General features: G+C 49.8%; 1 protein-coding gene and 1 non-coding gene across 2 annotated transcripts in view; one reads left to right on the top strand and one right to left on the bottom strand.

Annotated features, from left to right (window-relative positions):
- Window positions 1-1,721: 1,721 nt before the first annotated feature.
- On the top strand, window positions 1,722-1,840 carry LOC112484814. The gene has a single exon (XR_003048238.1). It is a non-coding gene; the product is annotated as a 5S ribosomal RNA (ribosomal RNA).
- A 6,344-nt stretch (window positions 1,841-8,184) lies between these two features.
- OLFML2A (olfactomedin like 2A) overlaps window positions 8,185-15,351 on the bottom strand; it is a 28,222-nt gene continuing 21,055 nt past the window's right edge. The window contains exons 6-8 of the mRNA XM_006917954.3: window positions 14,406-14,636; window positions 13,178-13,363; window positions 8,185-11,773 (exon numbers count right to left, since the gene is read on the bottom strand). Of these exons, the coding sequence (XP_006918016.1) occupies window positions 11,169-11,773; window positions 13,178-13,363; window positions 14,406-14,636 (1,022 nt within the window). The 3' untranslated portion in view covers window positions 8,185-11,168. The remainder of the gene's footprint in view (window positions 11,774-13,177; window positions 13,364-14,405; window positions 14,637-15,351) is intronic.

Raw genomic sequence — 15,351 nt, 5'->3', positions numbered from 1 at the left:
TTGTGAGGATTAAATAAAAGAACGTAGCACCTTGCCTGATTCTTAGTCAATGTTCGATAAATAATAGTTACAATTTATTTAGTGATTACCACATCCAGGTCCTTTGCTAAGACTTTTTATAATTATTCAGATTAATGGTAACTGCTGAGTTAGTCATTGTTATCATCATAGTAAGGTCAAGACTCTGTGTCTATCTGTCCAAGTACAAGAGAAAGCCACTTGTTGAGCTGTCAGTCAACGCTCCACAAATGTTTGGTGAGCGTTAATATGTTGCAGGCCAGGTGCAGGGCACTGACAGATAAAAGAAGCTCTTAATTCTCTCCCATTCATATTAAAAAGGTAAACAAATTGAAAAAAAAAAAAAAAACATGCACATGATGTCAGGGAAAAGACCAGACGTATTAGCTGTCGCTAGTCATGTAAATGGATTAATTTCCTTTATTAAAACAAGAACAACAAGAAAAGTTGAAAAAGCAGAAAAAAGAAAATTTTGTTATGCTATTTAGAGAACTAAAACAAGCTGTGGGGCGGCGGGGGGGACATCTAAAATCTCGAACGAAGAAGCTCCGTATTTATAAATTATTGAATTGTATTTGAAATGAATAACAAACCACACTGAAGGGGCAAAAAGAACTAACCCAAGCAGTTTTTGAACGCAGAATTCTGATAAGTAGCCCCCAGTCTAAAGATGAAAAGAATTGCACATGAATACTGAACTCTACCTAAGGGGCTTGTTTTTCAAAGTAGCATGGATTAGCAATTGTGAAACACTCTCTGTGATTGGAGGATTGAGTAAAAGATAAAATATAGCGAAGATGCTAAGAGCCAGGCTTCTCACTGTTGTGGAAGGAGATACAAATAAGAAATAGAAAGGCCAATGAGCTGTGGTTTCGGACTGGAATTGAAGGTATCAGTAAGAACTCCTGGATTTACTTTATGCGTATATGTATTTCCTAGTTCCGTCCACTGAGAGGACCCAGAAACAATATACTCTGGAAACAATGAGCCCATCTAGAGCCCGGCTTCTTGCTTCTAAATATCCTCAACCAAGAAATCAGGGCTCCTTAGAGAAATGGCTGATTGCTGTGTGAGAACAGGAAAAGTACAAGGTGAGCCTGGAGCATCTTTTTTGTACCAGAAAGTGAGGAAGTGCTTAGTGAATAATAGCGATACATCAAAAAAGACAAAGCTGCCAGTGAAAATGAGCTCTCACTGGCCAAGTCTGGAACAATTTTGATAATAATAAGTTGTGACCCATTGAATAAAATAAGAATCTCTGGGCACATTTTTTGCATGCTCTGCTTTAGAGTAGAATACTGGCCAATAATGATAGAAATTTTAAGTTATAATTTTGATCATCAGAGTAATAATTAATACAGGTAAGAATCATCAAGATGCTAAAACTAGAAGGTGAAAGTATGATGGGAATATCTGTAATAATCTCAAAGTATTTCCCCACAATTTATTTATTAATTATAAAGAGAAAATAGTCATTGCACAGTAGATAAAACTGGCAGACATCACCTAAACCGAGTGGTCGAAGTAACCATCACTAATAATAAGACAAACCAACATCAAGTGTTGAGAAAGACAATATCATTTCTGTAGCATCCCTGCTCAAAATGAGGAAATTTTATTTAATTCTCACAATAATCTCGTTTTACAGGTGGAGAAACCTGCGGGCTTAGAGAAATAATGAAATAAAAACTGAAGAATATTCAGTCTATAGCCATGCTACCCTGAACAAGCCCGATCCCGTCTGATCTCGGAAGCTAAGCAGGGTCGGGCCTGGTTAGTACTTGGATGGGAGACCACCTAGGAAGACCAGGTGCTGCAGGCATGAAAAATAAAAAAATAAGGGATTGTAAGCTGACAAGGTCCTTGCAATCTGTGAGGTCAACCAAGGGTTGCCTCGCCTAAAAAAATAAAAATAAATAAAAATAAAAAATAAAGAAAATTGAGGAAAATTCTACAAAACAAATGACCCATACTCTTCAAAAGTGGCAATGTCTTGAAAGACAAAGTCTCAGGAGCTGGTCCAGAGTTAAGGGAGACTCAGGGACGCGATAATTTAATGCGATGTGTTATTCTGGACTGGATCCCGAACTAGAAGAAAATTGCTCTCAAGGGCACGATTGGGAAGTCTTGCCAGATTTGAATTAGATCTGTAAATTAGATATACTACTGTGTCAATGTTTAATTTCCAGATTTTGCTCATTGAGCGGTGGTCATGTGAACGTCCATGTACTTGGGAAATAGACACCGAGGTGTTTAGGGAAAAAGGGCATCACGTCTGCAACTTCCCCTCAAATCGTTTAGAAAAAAGATGTACGGAGAGAGAATGCTAAAGCAAAGTTCACAAAATATGAATAACTGGAGAATCAGGAGAAAGAGTATAAGGGAATCCTTTGTGTTCGTTTTGTAACTTTTTTATAACTTTGGCATTATGTCAAAGTATAAAGTTAAATGAAAAAGAAGAAGGAGGAGAAGAAGAAGACCTGGTTGGATTCTTTTCTTTAAAGAAGCTATTTTCCCTCAAGGAACACATTCAAATGTTTGCCTCTTTAGCAAGCCTAGACTCTTCCTTAGAAATTTCAGTAAAGATGCCAATTTTTCAGAAACAAACCGAGATTTGTTTATGAGATCCTTGTTCCGCAGCCATACCATGCAGGTGGTGCTTCCCAACCACCATCCCTCCTGTCAGGTTCATTGACAAATCCATTGGATGCTTTTGCATTGGGCCATCTCTGAATCTCCAATGCTCAACCCCATGCCGGGCCAGGGCAGGAGCTCGGGGTAGGAGTTGGTGCAATTGAAAGATTGAAGTATCTGATTGCCTTCAGGGGAATAGCAAGAGTTGGGACTGAGAGGGAATGGAGAGGAACCCCACTGGCCTCTGCTGGGGCAGGAACCCTCGTGCATGTCTGGACCGTGGACAAGAAAGCTTTGGACACAGCGGTGTCTGGAAGCCTCCACCCTGTGTCTTGCTGAGGAGGGGATTTGTCTTGGAATAGGCAATCAGGAGAAAAAGTAGGGAAAATTCCCCTCTGCAGGGGCCACTCAGGACTAATCCCATCAGCGTTGTTAGGGGTGAACAGCATGACAGCTTTGCTAAACTGCACGTCAAGGTTCAGTGGAAGTTTATTAGCTCCCTCCAGTTGGTTCAACTCACTAAACAGATGCAGTGAGGTCTCTGTGCTGCCCCTCTCTGATCTTGATATGACCTTGTGGGTCTGGGCACGGGGTTTTCAGTGCATCTTTCTAAGCTGCCTTAAACCTTCATATCTTACTTCTTAAAGTCCCTCAGTTCAATGGGGCTTGAGGTTGGGATATTTGCAAGTGAGTGGCCATGAATGAGACAGCGAGGGTGAATGGAAGCCTTGAAGGTGGCCTTCAGGAGCGTGGTTTGATCCTCAGAGCAATGGGAGGAGCCAGGGGACAGTGATAGGTAAAGTAGTGAAATGGTCAGATTTTCGTTTTAGGAAATTCGCTCTAACAGCTGAAGGTGAGGATCAGAAGGCAGAAAGAAGCAGAAAGATCAGTGTCACACAAATCCAGGCAAAAAACTAGAGTGAGAAGTATTATTTACACCTTGCCCTAAAATCGAAATGGTGAAACATAGCATACGTTCCACCACAGGAACTTCTTATTCTCGTGGCAGACATTGCTAATCAATCCGTGTCCTCCCTGGTGCGGGGCCTGGTGGGCAGCTCCCATAGACAGGCACTACCAATCGATCCGAGCAGACACACTGGATGAAAGAAATTTGGCCTCCCTGCTCCCTGTCATTGAAGGCAAAGAAAGTCATCCGTTTTGAAGATATGCTCGGGTTTGCTAACGATCCTCTTTGGGTCTGTCCCGACGTGAGGCCACGGGGATCAGACAGAGGGTGATGCTTTACGTTAGTCTTTGAGGTCTGTTACGGTACATTGTGCCTCGTTCTGCTGTGTGCCCTTCACGTTCCCACTTAGAGCTTCGTCATGTTCGTTATCTCATTTCAACCTAACACATACCTGGAAAGTCAAGGTTGTCATACCCATTTTATAAATGTGGAAACTGAGAGCAGAGACTTCGAGTCGAGTGCTCACGTTCTATAGGTGGCAGGTAGCAGAACCGGGACTCAAACCAAATATCTATCTGGCTCCAAAAGCCCTGGCTCCTTCCATGAGAAGCTCATGCCAGCTGTGCCAGCTGTTTGCATTTGTCAGGATCTCATGCAGAAAAGCCAAAACAGGTTTGGGCTGACATCTTCGTAACAATGACTTTCCCTGTTGCTAAAATGCCTGGCTTGAAAAGACCTGGGAAACTTGACTTTTGAATCACCCTTATCTCATCCTCTCTGTACTGAGCCGTGTAGAAGAGAGGCACTGGCCCCTGGGTGGGGTTGGGATGGGGGCTTGCTGAGGGGGTGCAACACAGATGGTGAGGGGTGGAGGCCTCCTGCTGTGGAAGAGAATAAAGTTTCTGTCCTTGTGAGGTTGGAATGAAGGCCCTGGAGCCAAGCAGCCAGAACCAGGGAGGGGCCGGCCAACCTTTGGCACGTGAAATGCCACCCCGTGCTCATGGCGGATAATTCTCGGTAATAACTCATGCCCCCAGCAGGCGTGCATCCTGAAAGCCCTGTCTGTTCTTGCCTCATGGGGTCCCTGCTGGAATGTGAGGGTCGAGGGGTTGGCCCCAGACGTGGGCAGAGTTCAGACTGGGCTGGGCGAGCGGGGCAGTGTCTGGGCACCGCCTAGGGCAGAGGAAGCCTTTGTGCTCTGGGCCCTAAGGGCCCGCCCCCACCGCAGTCGCCCCGCTGGGGAGAAACAGCTGACACACGCAGGCTAAGGCCTGCTCTGTCTGCTCCCTCTTCTGGGACGCCCGGGGTGGAGGATGCTTTCCTGGGTGTGGCCCGGCATGTGACAAATCTACCCCAACCCCATCATGCCTGGGGTGCTCCTTCTGAGCTGCAGGAGAGTGAGGGGCGGGAGGCTTTGATCCCAGATGCATGGCACAGTCTCCCGGGGAGCTTTGAAAACACACCAGCTCTCATTCCTCGTCCCCAGGATCTGCGATGTGTCGGTCTGTGGTGACACTTGGGCAGTGGCACCTTTTAAAACTCCCCAGTGATTCTGGCGGGAGCCGGAGTTGAGAATGACCCGTGTGGTGTTCTGAGAGGATGGCACTGCAGCTCAGGAGCCACCAGCCATGTGACCTTTACCATGCGATGGAGTAGCTGGTGCCTCAGTTTCCCCATTTGTGAAACATGGACAGCAACAGTGCTACATCATGGGGTTACTGGGAGGGTTCAATGAGATAATGTCGTAAGGACTCGGCACCGCGACCGGCACAGCACACGCTTGGACGTTGTGGCCTCTCTAGGTAGCTTTTACTATCTCCCCGGCCAAGGGGAGATTTTAGGGCTTAAAGTCCCTGGGAGAAAGTCAAAAGGGCAGAGAGAAGACCACAGCATCGGAGGTGACGATAGGAGGCTCTGCTGTGACATGAAGGCAGGTTGGGAGGTGGGGGTCCTTCCGTGGCTCCAGAAGCCCACGCTCCTTAGCAAGGACATGGAGCCCCCGCGGGCGCTCTGCTCTTGGAGCGCCAAGAATACCATGTGGCGATGATCGCATCTGGCTTCCCCACGTCCCAGCAAGCTCGCAAGTGGGCGGGGTGAGACCTGCTCTGCTAGGTGCCCTCGGGCCGGCACATGGTGTCAATCATGTTGGATAGGCCACAGTGCACAGCAAGGACCTGCCAGGAGAGCAGGCGGATGCTCTGAACTCAGCATTCACTGGTCACAGTGGCAACAGGAGCGACCGCTTCCAGAACGCCCGTGGCGTGCTGGGCATCCCGCTCCGGGGTTACAGAATCCCGCCAGTGTTGCCACGGCTCTTCCCGGCAGGTGATGCCATTAGCCAAGCTGTTAAGGGTGAGATGTCTGTCCTGTCCTCAGATCCACTGAACTCAATGGCCTCTGCCCTCTGTCGGCCACTGAGAGGGCATGAAACTGAATTGGGGTGCTGAGCCAAGCGCCCGTTATGTCCAGCGCTGTGAGAGTATTATTGCCACAGACGACAGAAAGGCCACAGCTCCCTTTGCCGAGCGAGTCCCTGGTTGCAGACCAGGGTGGAGTGCTTAGTCAGGTATTGCCCCCTGAAGATGGGTTTTCTCATTTTCAGAGAACTGTAGGGTAGAGAAAGTCAATGGAAATATCCCATCTGATCCAAGATTGCATTCTAGAGATTTCCATGTGGAACCTGACTTATGGATGGCCTCAGCAAATATGCTGCACAAATAGATAAAAAAAGTATGTCCGATTCAGTGGCCACAACCTCAGAGCCAAGGGTGGTTGGTGCCTCAGTAGACTGTGCATGAACTTGCCCGAGGATCGCTCATTCATTCGCAGACGTTTGTTGCAGGCGGGGACGGGGATTCCCCTAGGTGCTGATGACATTGTGGGAAACAAGCTCTGCTTTCTGGGAGCTCAGATTCCAGTGAGGGGAGACAGACCCTAAGTAAGTAAACTAATAAATACCTGCTAGTGAAGAGCCAAGAGAACATGTGGTTGGGGATAACTTTAGACCCAGCACTGAGGGATAGCTTCCCCGAGGAGGTGACATCTCAGCTGAGATGACCAGAGGGAGGCAGCCATACCCAGGTGCAGGTACCGGTGTGCCAGGCAGAGGGACTAGCTGATGCAAAGGCCAGGGAAGAGGGGGCAGTGGGGAGCAGATGAGACTGGGCTGGTGAAGGCCAGAGCAGGGAGGCCACGGTCCAGATGACCCAAAGCCCACTATGTTGGGACTGCTTGGGACTCGGGTCTGCCCCAGTGGGGTCTGCATGGTGAGAGGGACACAGCCCTATGAGCCCTGCCTTGGCAAGAGTGGTACTGTGGGGAGTGGGATCCTTGTGATGACCAGGGGCCACAGGGACAGTGGCCAGTTCCCATGTGAGGCAGGGGCTCTGTCGAGGCTGGCCTGCAGCTGGGGGAGGCTGGGGAGGGAAGGCCTGGTTGAACGTGTGTGTGTGTGTGTGTGTGTGTGTGTGTGTGTGTGTGTGTGTTTTCTTGTTCTATTAGCCTTTTAAGGGTCAAACCTTCACAGATTCTTTCAATGCTTCATTTTGGGGAACAGTAGCCTGATTTGCTCTGTGGGCTCTTTCAATCCTTTAAGACACTTACTGCTTTTTAACTGTGTGTATATGTGGACGAGCGTGTGTGAACGTGTGTGTGTGTGTGTGTGTGTGTGTGTGTGTGTGTGTGTGTGTGTGTGTGTGTGTGTGTGTCTGTCTGGGGAAAATGGTCTCAACCTGAGTCACCCATCAGTGGTTTGAGAGCTCCTTGAAGGTGCCTAAACCACCGTGTGAAGGGCCATCAAGTCACATGGGAGAAGCCATTCCCTTCCCAATCCATCCCTCTGATGACATCAAGGACAATGTCCACGTGCTGCTGGTTGGCCCTTGACATCCCTTGAGCTTTTGCTAATCTTCTTCTTTACACAAAAAGCGATTGGGCGGGGCTCACAGGCACAGTGTCCCCAGAATGCAACAGTGCTGCTCGTTTTCAGTGCCATATCTGGTCCTTGTATTTGTGGTCACTGGCTTTCTTTTTACGATCGTGCTACTCCTTTAGGAAATTTAAACAAATTTGTTTTTGTTTTTGCTAACAGCTGATAAAGCTTCCCTTTGAAATAAAATTATTTTAGTCAAAAGAATGAAATCATCTGAAAGAGAAATCATAAAGCGTACTAAAGATGGTAAAGGGAAGTAGCAAAAATCACAGAGTCCATAAGTGAAGGACGCAAGTTTGGAAAATTGGGACGGCGCGGTGCTCAAGGCCCCAATGCCATGATGCTTTTTCCCCAGGAAAGCATTTCTTTCTGTTCTTACCGATCCCTCAGCCCCACATTCTCTGAGCCAGGAGTGAGTGTAAACAGTACTTTTCTCTCTGCAGCCCTCATGGGAAGGTGGGGCTTCAGGATAGTGTCTGGAACACCTTGGGAGCTGCTGGCTTCTCTCCACCGGGAGGGGTCTGATTTTTCAGCCTGACTTGGATTCTCCTGCCGTAGTTCATCATTCAGATCAGTTTCTAGCAACAGCGTGGTGACAAGGCCAATTCTCCTAACAAACTAAATATTTTTTTAAAAGTTATTAAGTGTCTGTGTTACGAAAAGGATGGAGACCATAGCATTTAGCCGAGCCTTTTAAGTCAAACTTTTGATCATGTATTTATTTAGCTATATGCCACCTTGTTGCAAAAAAAAAAAAGATATTGTGGCAACTTACAAAAATAGATAAAATACAATACAATAAAAATAAAGAGATCAGGGTAAAGGTAAAAGCAGAAAGCTAGAACGAAGCCAGAATCCAGTAGGAGACTTAGTACAATTGTTAAAAATAATCTCAAATTTGACTTTGAGCTTCCCAGAGGCCAAAGCAAAACAGAAAACATGTCTAGTTACAAGATCCCTAACAACAGTTAGTTTGAGGTTTTGGTATAAATCCAACTGTCTTAGCATTTTCTTTTCTCTGTTAATTTATACTCGACTTTGTCCCAAATGTGACTGTGACTGGAGGCAGTTACTCCTTGGCTTTGCATTCAAGGCTTTTTAAGAGCTGACCCCAGCCTCCTTCTGGGGGTCTCCTGTGTGGACGCAGTTTGTGACCTAGCCACACTGAATAAAAATGACAGCCACCATTTCTGGAGCGCACGCAGTTGGCAAAGGACATGTACTGACCAGTCCTGAAACCCCAACCCTGCCACAGACTAAGTTGCTCCGTGACCTTGGGTAAATCCCCTCACCTCAGTTCCCTCACCTGTAAAATGGGCACATTCAGAGTACGCACATCCATTGCTATGAAGACGCCAGAATACGCACAGGGCACGCTGCACACTGCTGATCCTCAGTCCACGATGCTGGTTATATGACCCGATTTTCAAACCTGGCTCTCTACTTGACTGCCTACATGACAAGTGACTTCACTTCTCTGGGCTGCAGTGTGACTATTTGTAAAATGAGGAAAATAACTGTACATACCACATAACCCACAGACAACAGTCTGAAAACAGAAAGGGCTTAGTGAATGTTTGGAGGCTGCAGCCAGCATCATCTCCCCCAGAAAACAATTTTGCTTGTCTTTTTTCGAAATCGGTCCATTCTATTTTTCCCTTTTCTCAGACTGATGGAGAAAGAGGAGCCTGAACACTTCTCACATGGTTGGGCTGTGATATCACGAAAGACAGAGTCTTGTAAAACCCACACCCAGGGTCAAGGGAAACGCAGCCCCCCTGAAGAGCCTGTGAGTGGAGCCGGTGGCTGGGTGGGTGGGGGAGGCTGGACGTGTCCACTACTATGAGTCAGACCTTGCTTGGCTGGGCGTAATCATTCCCCTTCATTTCAGGGGTGAGTTACAGCTTAAACAAAACATCACCTGACAATGCTTGACAATACAGGAATCACCTGATGATATAAAGAAATAGATTCCGCATAAAATGCATTTCCTTATACTCTTAGGTATGCAGCTAAATTTCCTGACATGGCAGCTGGGCATTCAAATACACAGATATCTGGGTGCTGGCGTGGGGACAGAGTGAGGAGAGTAGAGTCTGGGGGTTGTGTAGGGATCAGCAGTAAATACGCTTCAGAGGTGTTAGGATGGCTTGGGTGCTGGGTAGTCTATTGCCTTCCCAGGCAGAGCTGCCTCTAAGCCGGGAGAGTAAAGGATATAGACAAAACCCTTCTGGAAAGAGATTGGCTGTGTCATGTTCCCACTGTGGTCCCGAGCAACTCTCTAAACCTGTCTGGGCCTATTTCTCCTTTGGTGAAACAGGGAGTTGGACTGGAGAACTTCATCCCAGCTCTAAAAATTGTCCAAAGCAGATGAGGGACAGGCTTAAAGGTCTTGTTCCCTGAGCTGCCTGGTTCTAAGGCTCAGGGGAGCCGTCAGCAGCACCAGGTGAGGTGGCCCACCTGTGCTGCCTCAGCCCCAAGTTTTGGACTTGGGGCAGCCCTGGCATCAACATCTCTGAAGACGAGAAAAGCCTTCTGGCTGTTTCTTGCAATCAGAAGGTTCGAAGCCTCCCCTAGACCCGACTGCTCTGATCTCAGCCTTCCCCAGCCCGCCAGGCTGCTGGGCCATCCCACCAAATGACTAAGTCAAGACTGACAAGGACGAGGGAACCTGCTTCATCTTGCCCCACCTCAGCCTCGGGCCTTGCTCATGGCAGACCCGGAGGTATCCCTGAGTGTGTGTATAGGCCGTGAGTTCAAAAGTCCAGAGAGAAAGGACAAAGTGGACCCCAGGCCCAACGACTCTGGAAGGGACTGGGGAGTGGTCTCACAGCCTGGGTATGAGGCCAAAGCCAGCAATTCTGGCTTCGAGGGAGCCTTGGCTGCAGCTGCCTACAGCCTTCTCAGCTGCTGCTGCAGAAACAAATGACAGCACTGACGAAGAAGAGAAAATAAAAAACGAGAACAGAGGGCGGGAGAACGTGGAACGGGGGCCGGTATTTTTTCTCGGGGTGTGGTTTCAGCTCAGTGGCTGGGTGACCATGGAGGTTTGGAATGTGGTTTGACAGCGGGTGGGGTAGAGTGGGAGGACTGGCCAAAGGCAAGAAGCAAGGACATTAGCCAACGGGCCCGAAGCCTGGGGCCACCGACAGGTTAGCCGGAACGGAGGCCTGTGGCGGCAAACGTAACTGGGCCTCCACTCGACATTAGGGCATTGGTTCCCAAGGCGCCTGGTGTTGAGGAGCCTTGGAAGGGGTGAGTTGAGAGAACAGAGAAACTAGGGGAGGAGGGATGGGGACAACATGGCCAAGTCTCCTGATCTGTAAAATGGGGCTGCTGTGACCGCATGGCCTGCTCGATCCAAACTGAGGCTATTTAGGCAAGGGACATTGTCTCTCTGAGCCTTGGTGTGCCCATCTGTTAAATGGGCTTAACTCTCTCTCCCTCCGAGGGTGCTGTTGGGAGGATGAAGTGGGTTAGCGCACCTGAAGCTCCTGGCATAGTGCTCTGTGAGTGGAAGCCACGATTATCCCACTGGGTGCTGAGGAAGCTTTAGGCTGGCTCTCGCCACCTGCCTAGCACCCAAAATATTTGCTGATGGAGTCCCTTGCAGAAGACCCTCTGGGGAGCCCCCGTGCCCACTGCCACTCCTCTCTGGTGAGCGCAGGTCCCTGCTCAGACCACGAAGTGGAGGGTGTAGGTGAGCTGGTGGCCGTTGTCCCAGGCATACAGCACCCTCTCCTTGGGGTTGTAGTCGATCTGGGTGGTGTAGGCGTGTTCATTGAGGAAGGGCAGCTGAGGGCGGGCGTCCGTGCCGGTGTGCGTGTCGAAGGCGTAGGCCACCTGGCCTTCCCGCTGGTTGTACGTGTCCACCGCGTACAGGATGCCGCAAACCAGGAAGCAGTTCCCGTAGGAGTTCCGCCGCAGCCGCGTCTTCCACGTGGTGTCGCGGTGCACGGAGAGGTCGCCCGGGTCCAGGCGGCTCAGCACGATCACCTCGGGCTGGGCGCTGTCGCGGTCATCCACTGCGGGGTAGATGACCCACAGGCCGCTCTCGTCCACGGCGAAGTCGATGTCCGAGTGGCCGCGCCACTTCCAGGGCGTGGTGTCCTCGTACACCGCATCGGGCAGCAGCGCCCAGGAGGCCACGAAGCGCTGGCGCAGGTCGTACTTGATGATGTTCTTGGTGAAGGCGCGGTTGTAGTAGAAGGCGCCCTGGTACACCACGTGGCCGGTGCCTATCCAGTTGTAGGGCAGCTTGTACATGTTACTCCAGCGGCCTGTGTGGGGAGAGCGCCTGGTCACACCAGAGCCTCCCTGGCAACCCCCAGCCCGCCCAGAGGCCAGTGAGGCCACCCAGGGCTCTCAAGTGGCCCAGGGAGCCACGGATACCAGTGTGCTATGGGCCTGAAGCTGGGCCAATCATCTTATCTGTTCACAGTCCCATGAAGGGGGAACTTGATGATCCCAACTGCCAAAGGAAGAAACAGATTCAGAGAGTTCAAGGTCACCCAGAATGGAATGGCACAGCCAGGAATTAGAAACAGGCTGACACCAGCCCCTATGCTTTGTCCCATGCTGTTCCTTCTGTCTGGACTGCCATTCACCATCTGCTATCTGCCTGGGGAATACGTCCTTATCTTTCAGAGCCCTTGGCCAATGTTACCTTCTCCAGGAAGCCTTCTCTAACCACCCTTGCTTGAGTGAGGGCCTGTCCTCTGGCCTCCCATAACCCTTTGTCCTGGCACTTTGCACTGGCTTCCTCCACACCAGCCTGTGAGCCCCTTGAGGCAAAGACGAGGTCAGTTAGATCTGGCAGAGGAAGGCTTAAGCTGTTCCAGGTCGTACCCTGTGACCCCACAGCTCTCAGGGTGAGTCCAGACTTTTTCACGTGGCTCAGAAGGGCTGCCTCAGCCCACCCTTTCATTACACTCCCCCTACCTCCTTTCTGTGCCACCGTGCTTCCTCTCATTGCCAGGCCTTCGCACACACTGGGCCTTCTGCCTGGAACTCCTTTCCCTTCTGCATGGCTTACTCATGCTTGTCCTCCAGGGCTCAGCTCAGCATCACCTCCCTTGGGAAGTCTCCCTGATCTCCAGGCTGGGTTCTCAAGCCCCCTAAGCTCTCCCTCTAACATTATACTGAAATTGTTTCTTTAAGTCTCTGCCTCCCAAATAATACCCTGCGTATCTGGAGGGTGGTTCATGTCTAAATGACCCCTTTTCCCAACTATGCCCCAGATCTGATAAGCAAAATTCTGCCCTTCCCTGCCCAGACCTGCAGCTCCTCTAAGGCCTGGGGCCCTGCTCACCTGTGAAACAGGGTGATAACCCCCACCTCCTGGAGTTATGAAGATAATAGAAGCTGACTCACACAGGGTGATTAGCACATAATAAGCACTAGTGGAAACTGTAAGTTTTGTTTCCCTTGACAGTAAGTGGCACTCGTGAGGGCAGGACCACATCCATCTTGTTTGCTGGGGCATTCCAGCTTCTGGCACAGAACCAGCATGTAGGGGGTGCCCTCAGACTCCCCTCCTTGGGGTGGCTGGCCATTCGGAGCTAGGCCAGGCTGGGGAAGTCTGGATCACAGGAAACCACAAAGCAAGGAGGACAAAGTCTCCAAGGGGGACCCTCCCCAGGCCATCCACACCCTGTCCTGTTCCCATCTCCGGGGTCCCCGACCTTGCTTGAAGTTTTCCAGGTTGCGGAACTCCACCAGGCTGTTCCCGTAGTAGTAGTTGGTGATGTAGATCCTGTCATCCCGAGCGGCGGGGTCCTTCATCCAGGCTCCCTCATGGCGCCCATAGCTGTGGTGCCTCACGGGGGGGTCCACGGCCCGGAGGGTGCCCTCACAGCTGGCCTCGCTGCCTGTGGGGAGCGAGAGGAGCAGCATTTGGACAATCCTGGGGACACTCTCTGGGTCTAACTTAAATCCCTTCTGATGTTTTGTTTGTAGCCTTTTGTTTTTTCCTTCACGATCAAAGCAATGTCTGATCATTGTCAACAAACAAACAAGCAAAACCCAAAAAGCAAGAGAAAAAAACACGGAACATCAGAAAAGGAGAATGGAGAAAATAAAAATCATTCAAAGTTCCATTTTCCAAAGGTTTTTAGTATGTTGAATTTCCTTCCTCTTCTTTGCATGTACAGTCATGAAGACGTACTTTTAAAAACCCTGGTTCTTCTGAATATACAGTGTGGAGTACCCTGTTTTTTCCCTTCACTGAGCAATTCTCACATCATTAAGTGGCCTTTTAATGATGTGATTTCAAGGTTCTACCAGGCCACCAGACAGCTGTGCCCTCGAATTTCTTTAGCCAATTCCCTTGGTGTTAGACCTTTAGATTATTTCCCGTTTTTTGACATTAGAAATAGGCCGCGAGGAAACCAGTTAAGTTGCAGCTGTTGTCCACATTGCTGATGAATCCTGAGGAAAGATTCCTAGAAATGGGGTGTGCTTGGACCGAAGGAGGGGATGGCTGTAAGGCTTGCTATCACGGGTAGCCAGGACGCCCTTGAGAAGGATGGGCTCGATGACTTAATGAGGAGGAGTCTATTGAAAGGCACAAGCCAAAATCACACATGTGGACATAAAAACAGGGTCAGAGACTGGGCAGAAGAAATAAAGTGAAAGTACTTGTTGGATTTGATGATGGGATTCTAGGTGATGTTTAAAGAAGAATTTCTTGAAAATACTACCTGTTTTACTATAAATGTCCTCAAACTTTTTCTGTAAAGGATCAGATAGTAAACATTTTAGGTTTTCCAAACCACATACTTTTGCCCCATATATATCTATTTTACAACCCATTAGAAATGTAAAAACAGCCTAAGGGCTGTACGAAAGCAGGCCGAAGGCTGGATTTGGCCCACGGGCTGTAGTTTGCTAACCCCTGTGAGGCTTACTCACCGTGGCTGGGGACTTCTGGGCGTGAAGGTGACTCGGTGGGCAGGGGACTGGTGGTGGGCATGGGGGTGGGGGTGGCTGCTGGGTTTGAGGAGGGCGTGCCAGGGGCCAAGTCCGCTCCATCCGAGACCCCGGCTTCGGCCTCCTCATGTTCCGCCGAGTTGGGCTCGGGTGATCTGCCCTCTACCCTGGGCGGCAGCTGTTCCAGCCAGGAAGTGCCCTTGAGGGCATTGTCTGTGGAGAGAAGACCCTGAGCTCACATCCCAGCAGCACCCAAGGTTTCCCCCAGGCCCACCACGCTCCCAGATCTGGGGCTAGGGCGGAGTGGAGAGGGTAGGCCCTGGGGAGTGAAAGGCCTCGAGAAGTGGGCTTCATGGTCAGCAGACCAGCTCTGAGTCCCCTCCTCAGCTGAGTGGCCTCGTCCAAATCCCTTGCCTCAGTGGGCCTCCGCTTCCCCTTCTGTGAAATGACAATCGTGAGACCCACCGCATTAGGCCGTCATGTCGACTGGAGGAAAACGTATACAAAACATTCCCACAGATTCTGGCAAATATGAGGTGCCAAATATGACTCCCCTTTCCCTCCTAAGTGTCAAACACCTTGTACCCAGTCTTTCATCGCCTAGATTCAGTTCCGGGATGCAGAAACCCTTCTCCCATTTTGCAGACTTTCTCCTGGTCTTTTCCCTTAGAAACCATCCCCTAGCTTCTCTTGCCCAGCATCTGACACTTCAGGTAGGAGGAGCAGATGCAGCCAGCTTCTCATTACCTGTGGACCCCAGCTCTGTCTCTCTCTGTCCCCTCACCTCCCAATGTCTCAGATTTTCTGGCACCCCCTCCCCCTCTTCTCCCACACCTGCTGGCATGGGGCTTTGCTGACAGGACTCTTAGCTCCCATGATATCTGGTTTGGTGCCTTCTAGGTCATCCCTGACCCACGCATTTCTCTGG

This window comes from Pteropus alecto, unplaced genomic scaffold (genome assembly GCF_000325575.1).
Source record: "Pteropus alecto unplaced genomic scaffold, ASM32557v1 scaffold67, whole genome shotgun sequence".
Classification (NCBI taxonomy): domain Eukaryota; kingdom Metazoa; phylum Chordata; class Mammalia; order Chiroptera; family Pteropodidae; genus Pteropus; species Pteropus alecto.
The sequence above is the reverse complement of the archived record's forward strand: the minus strand, read 5'-3'. Positions and strand labels throughout refer to the sequence as shown.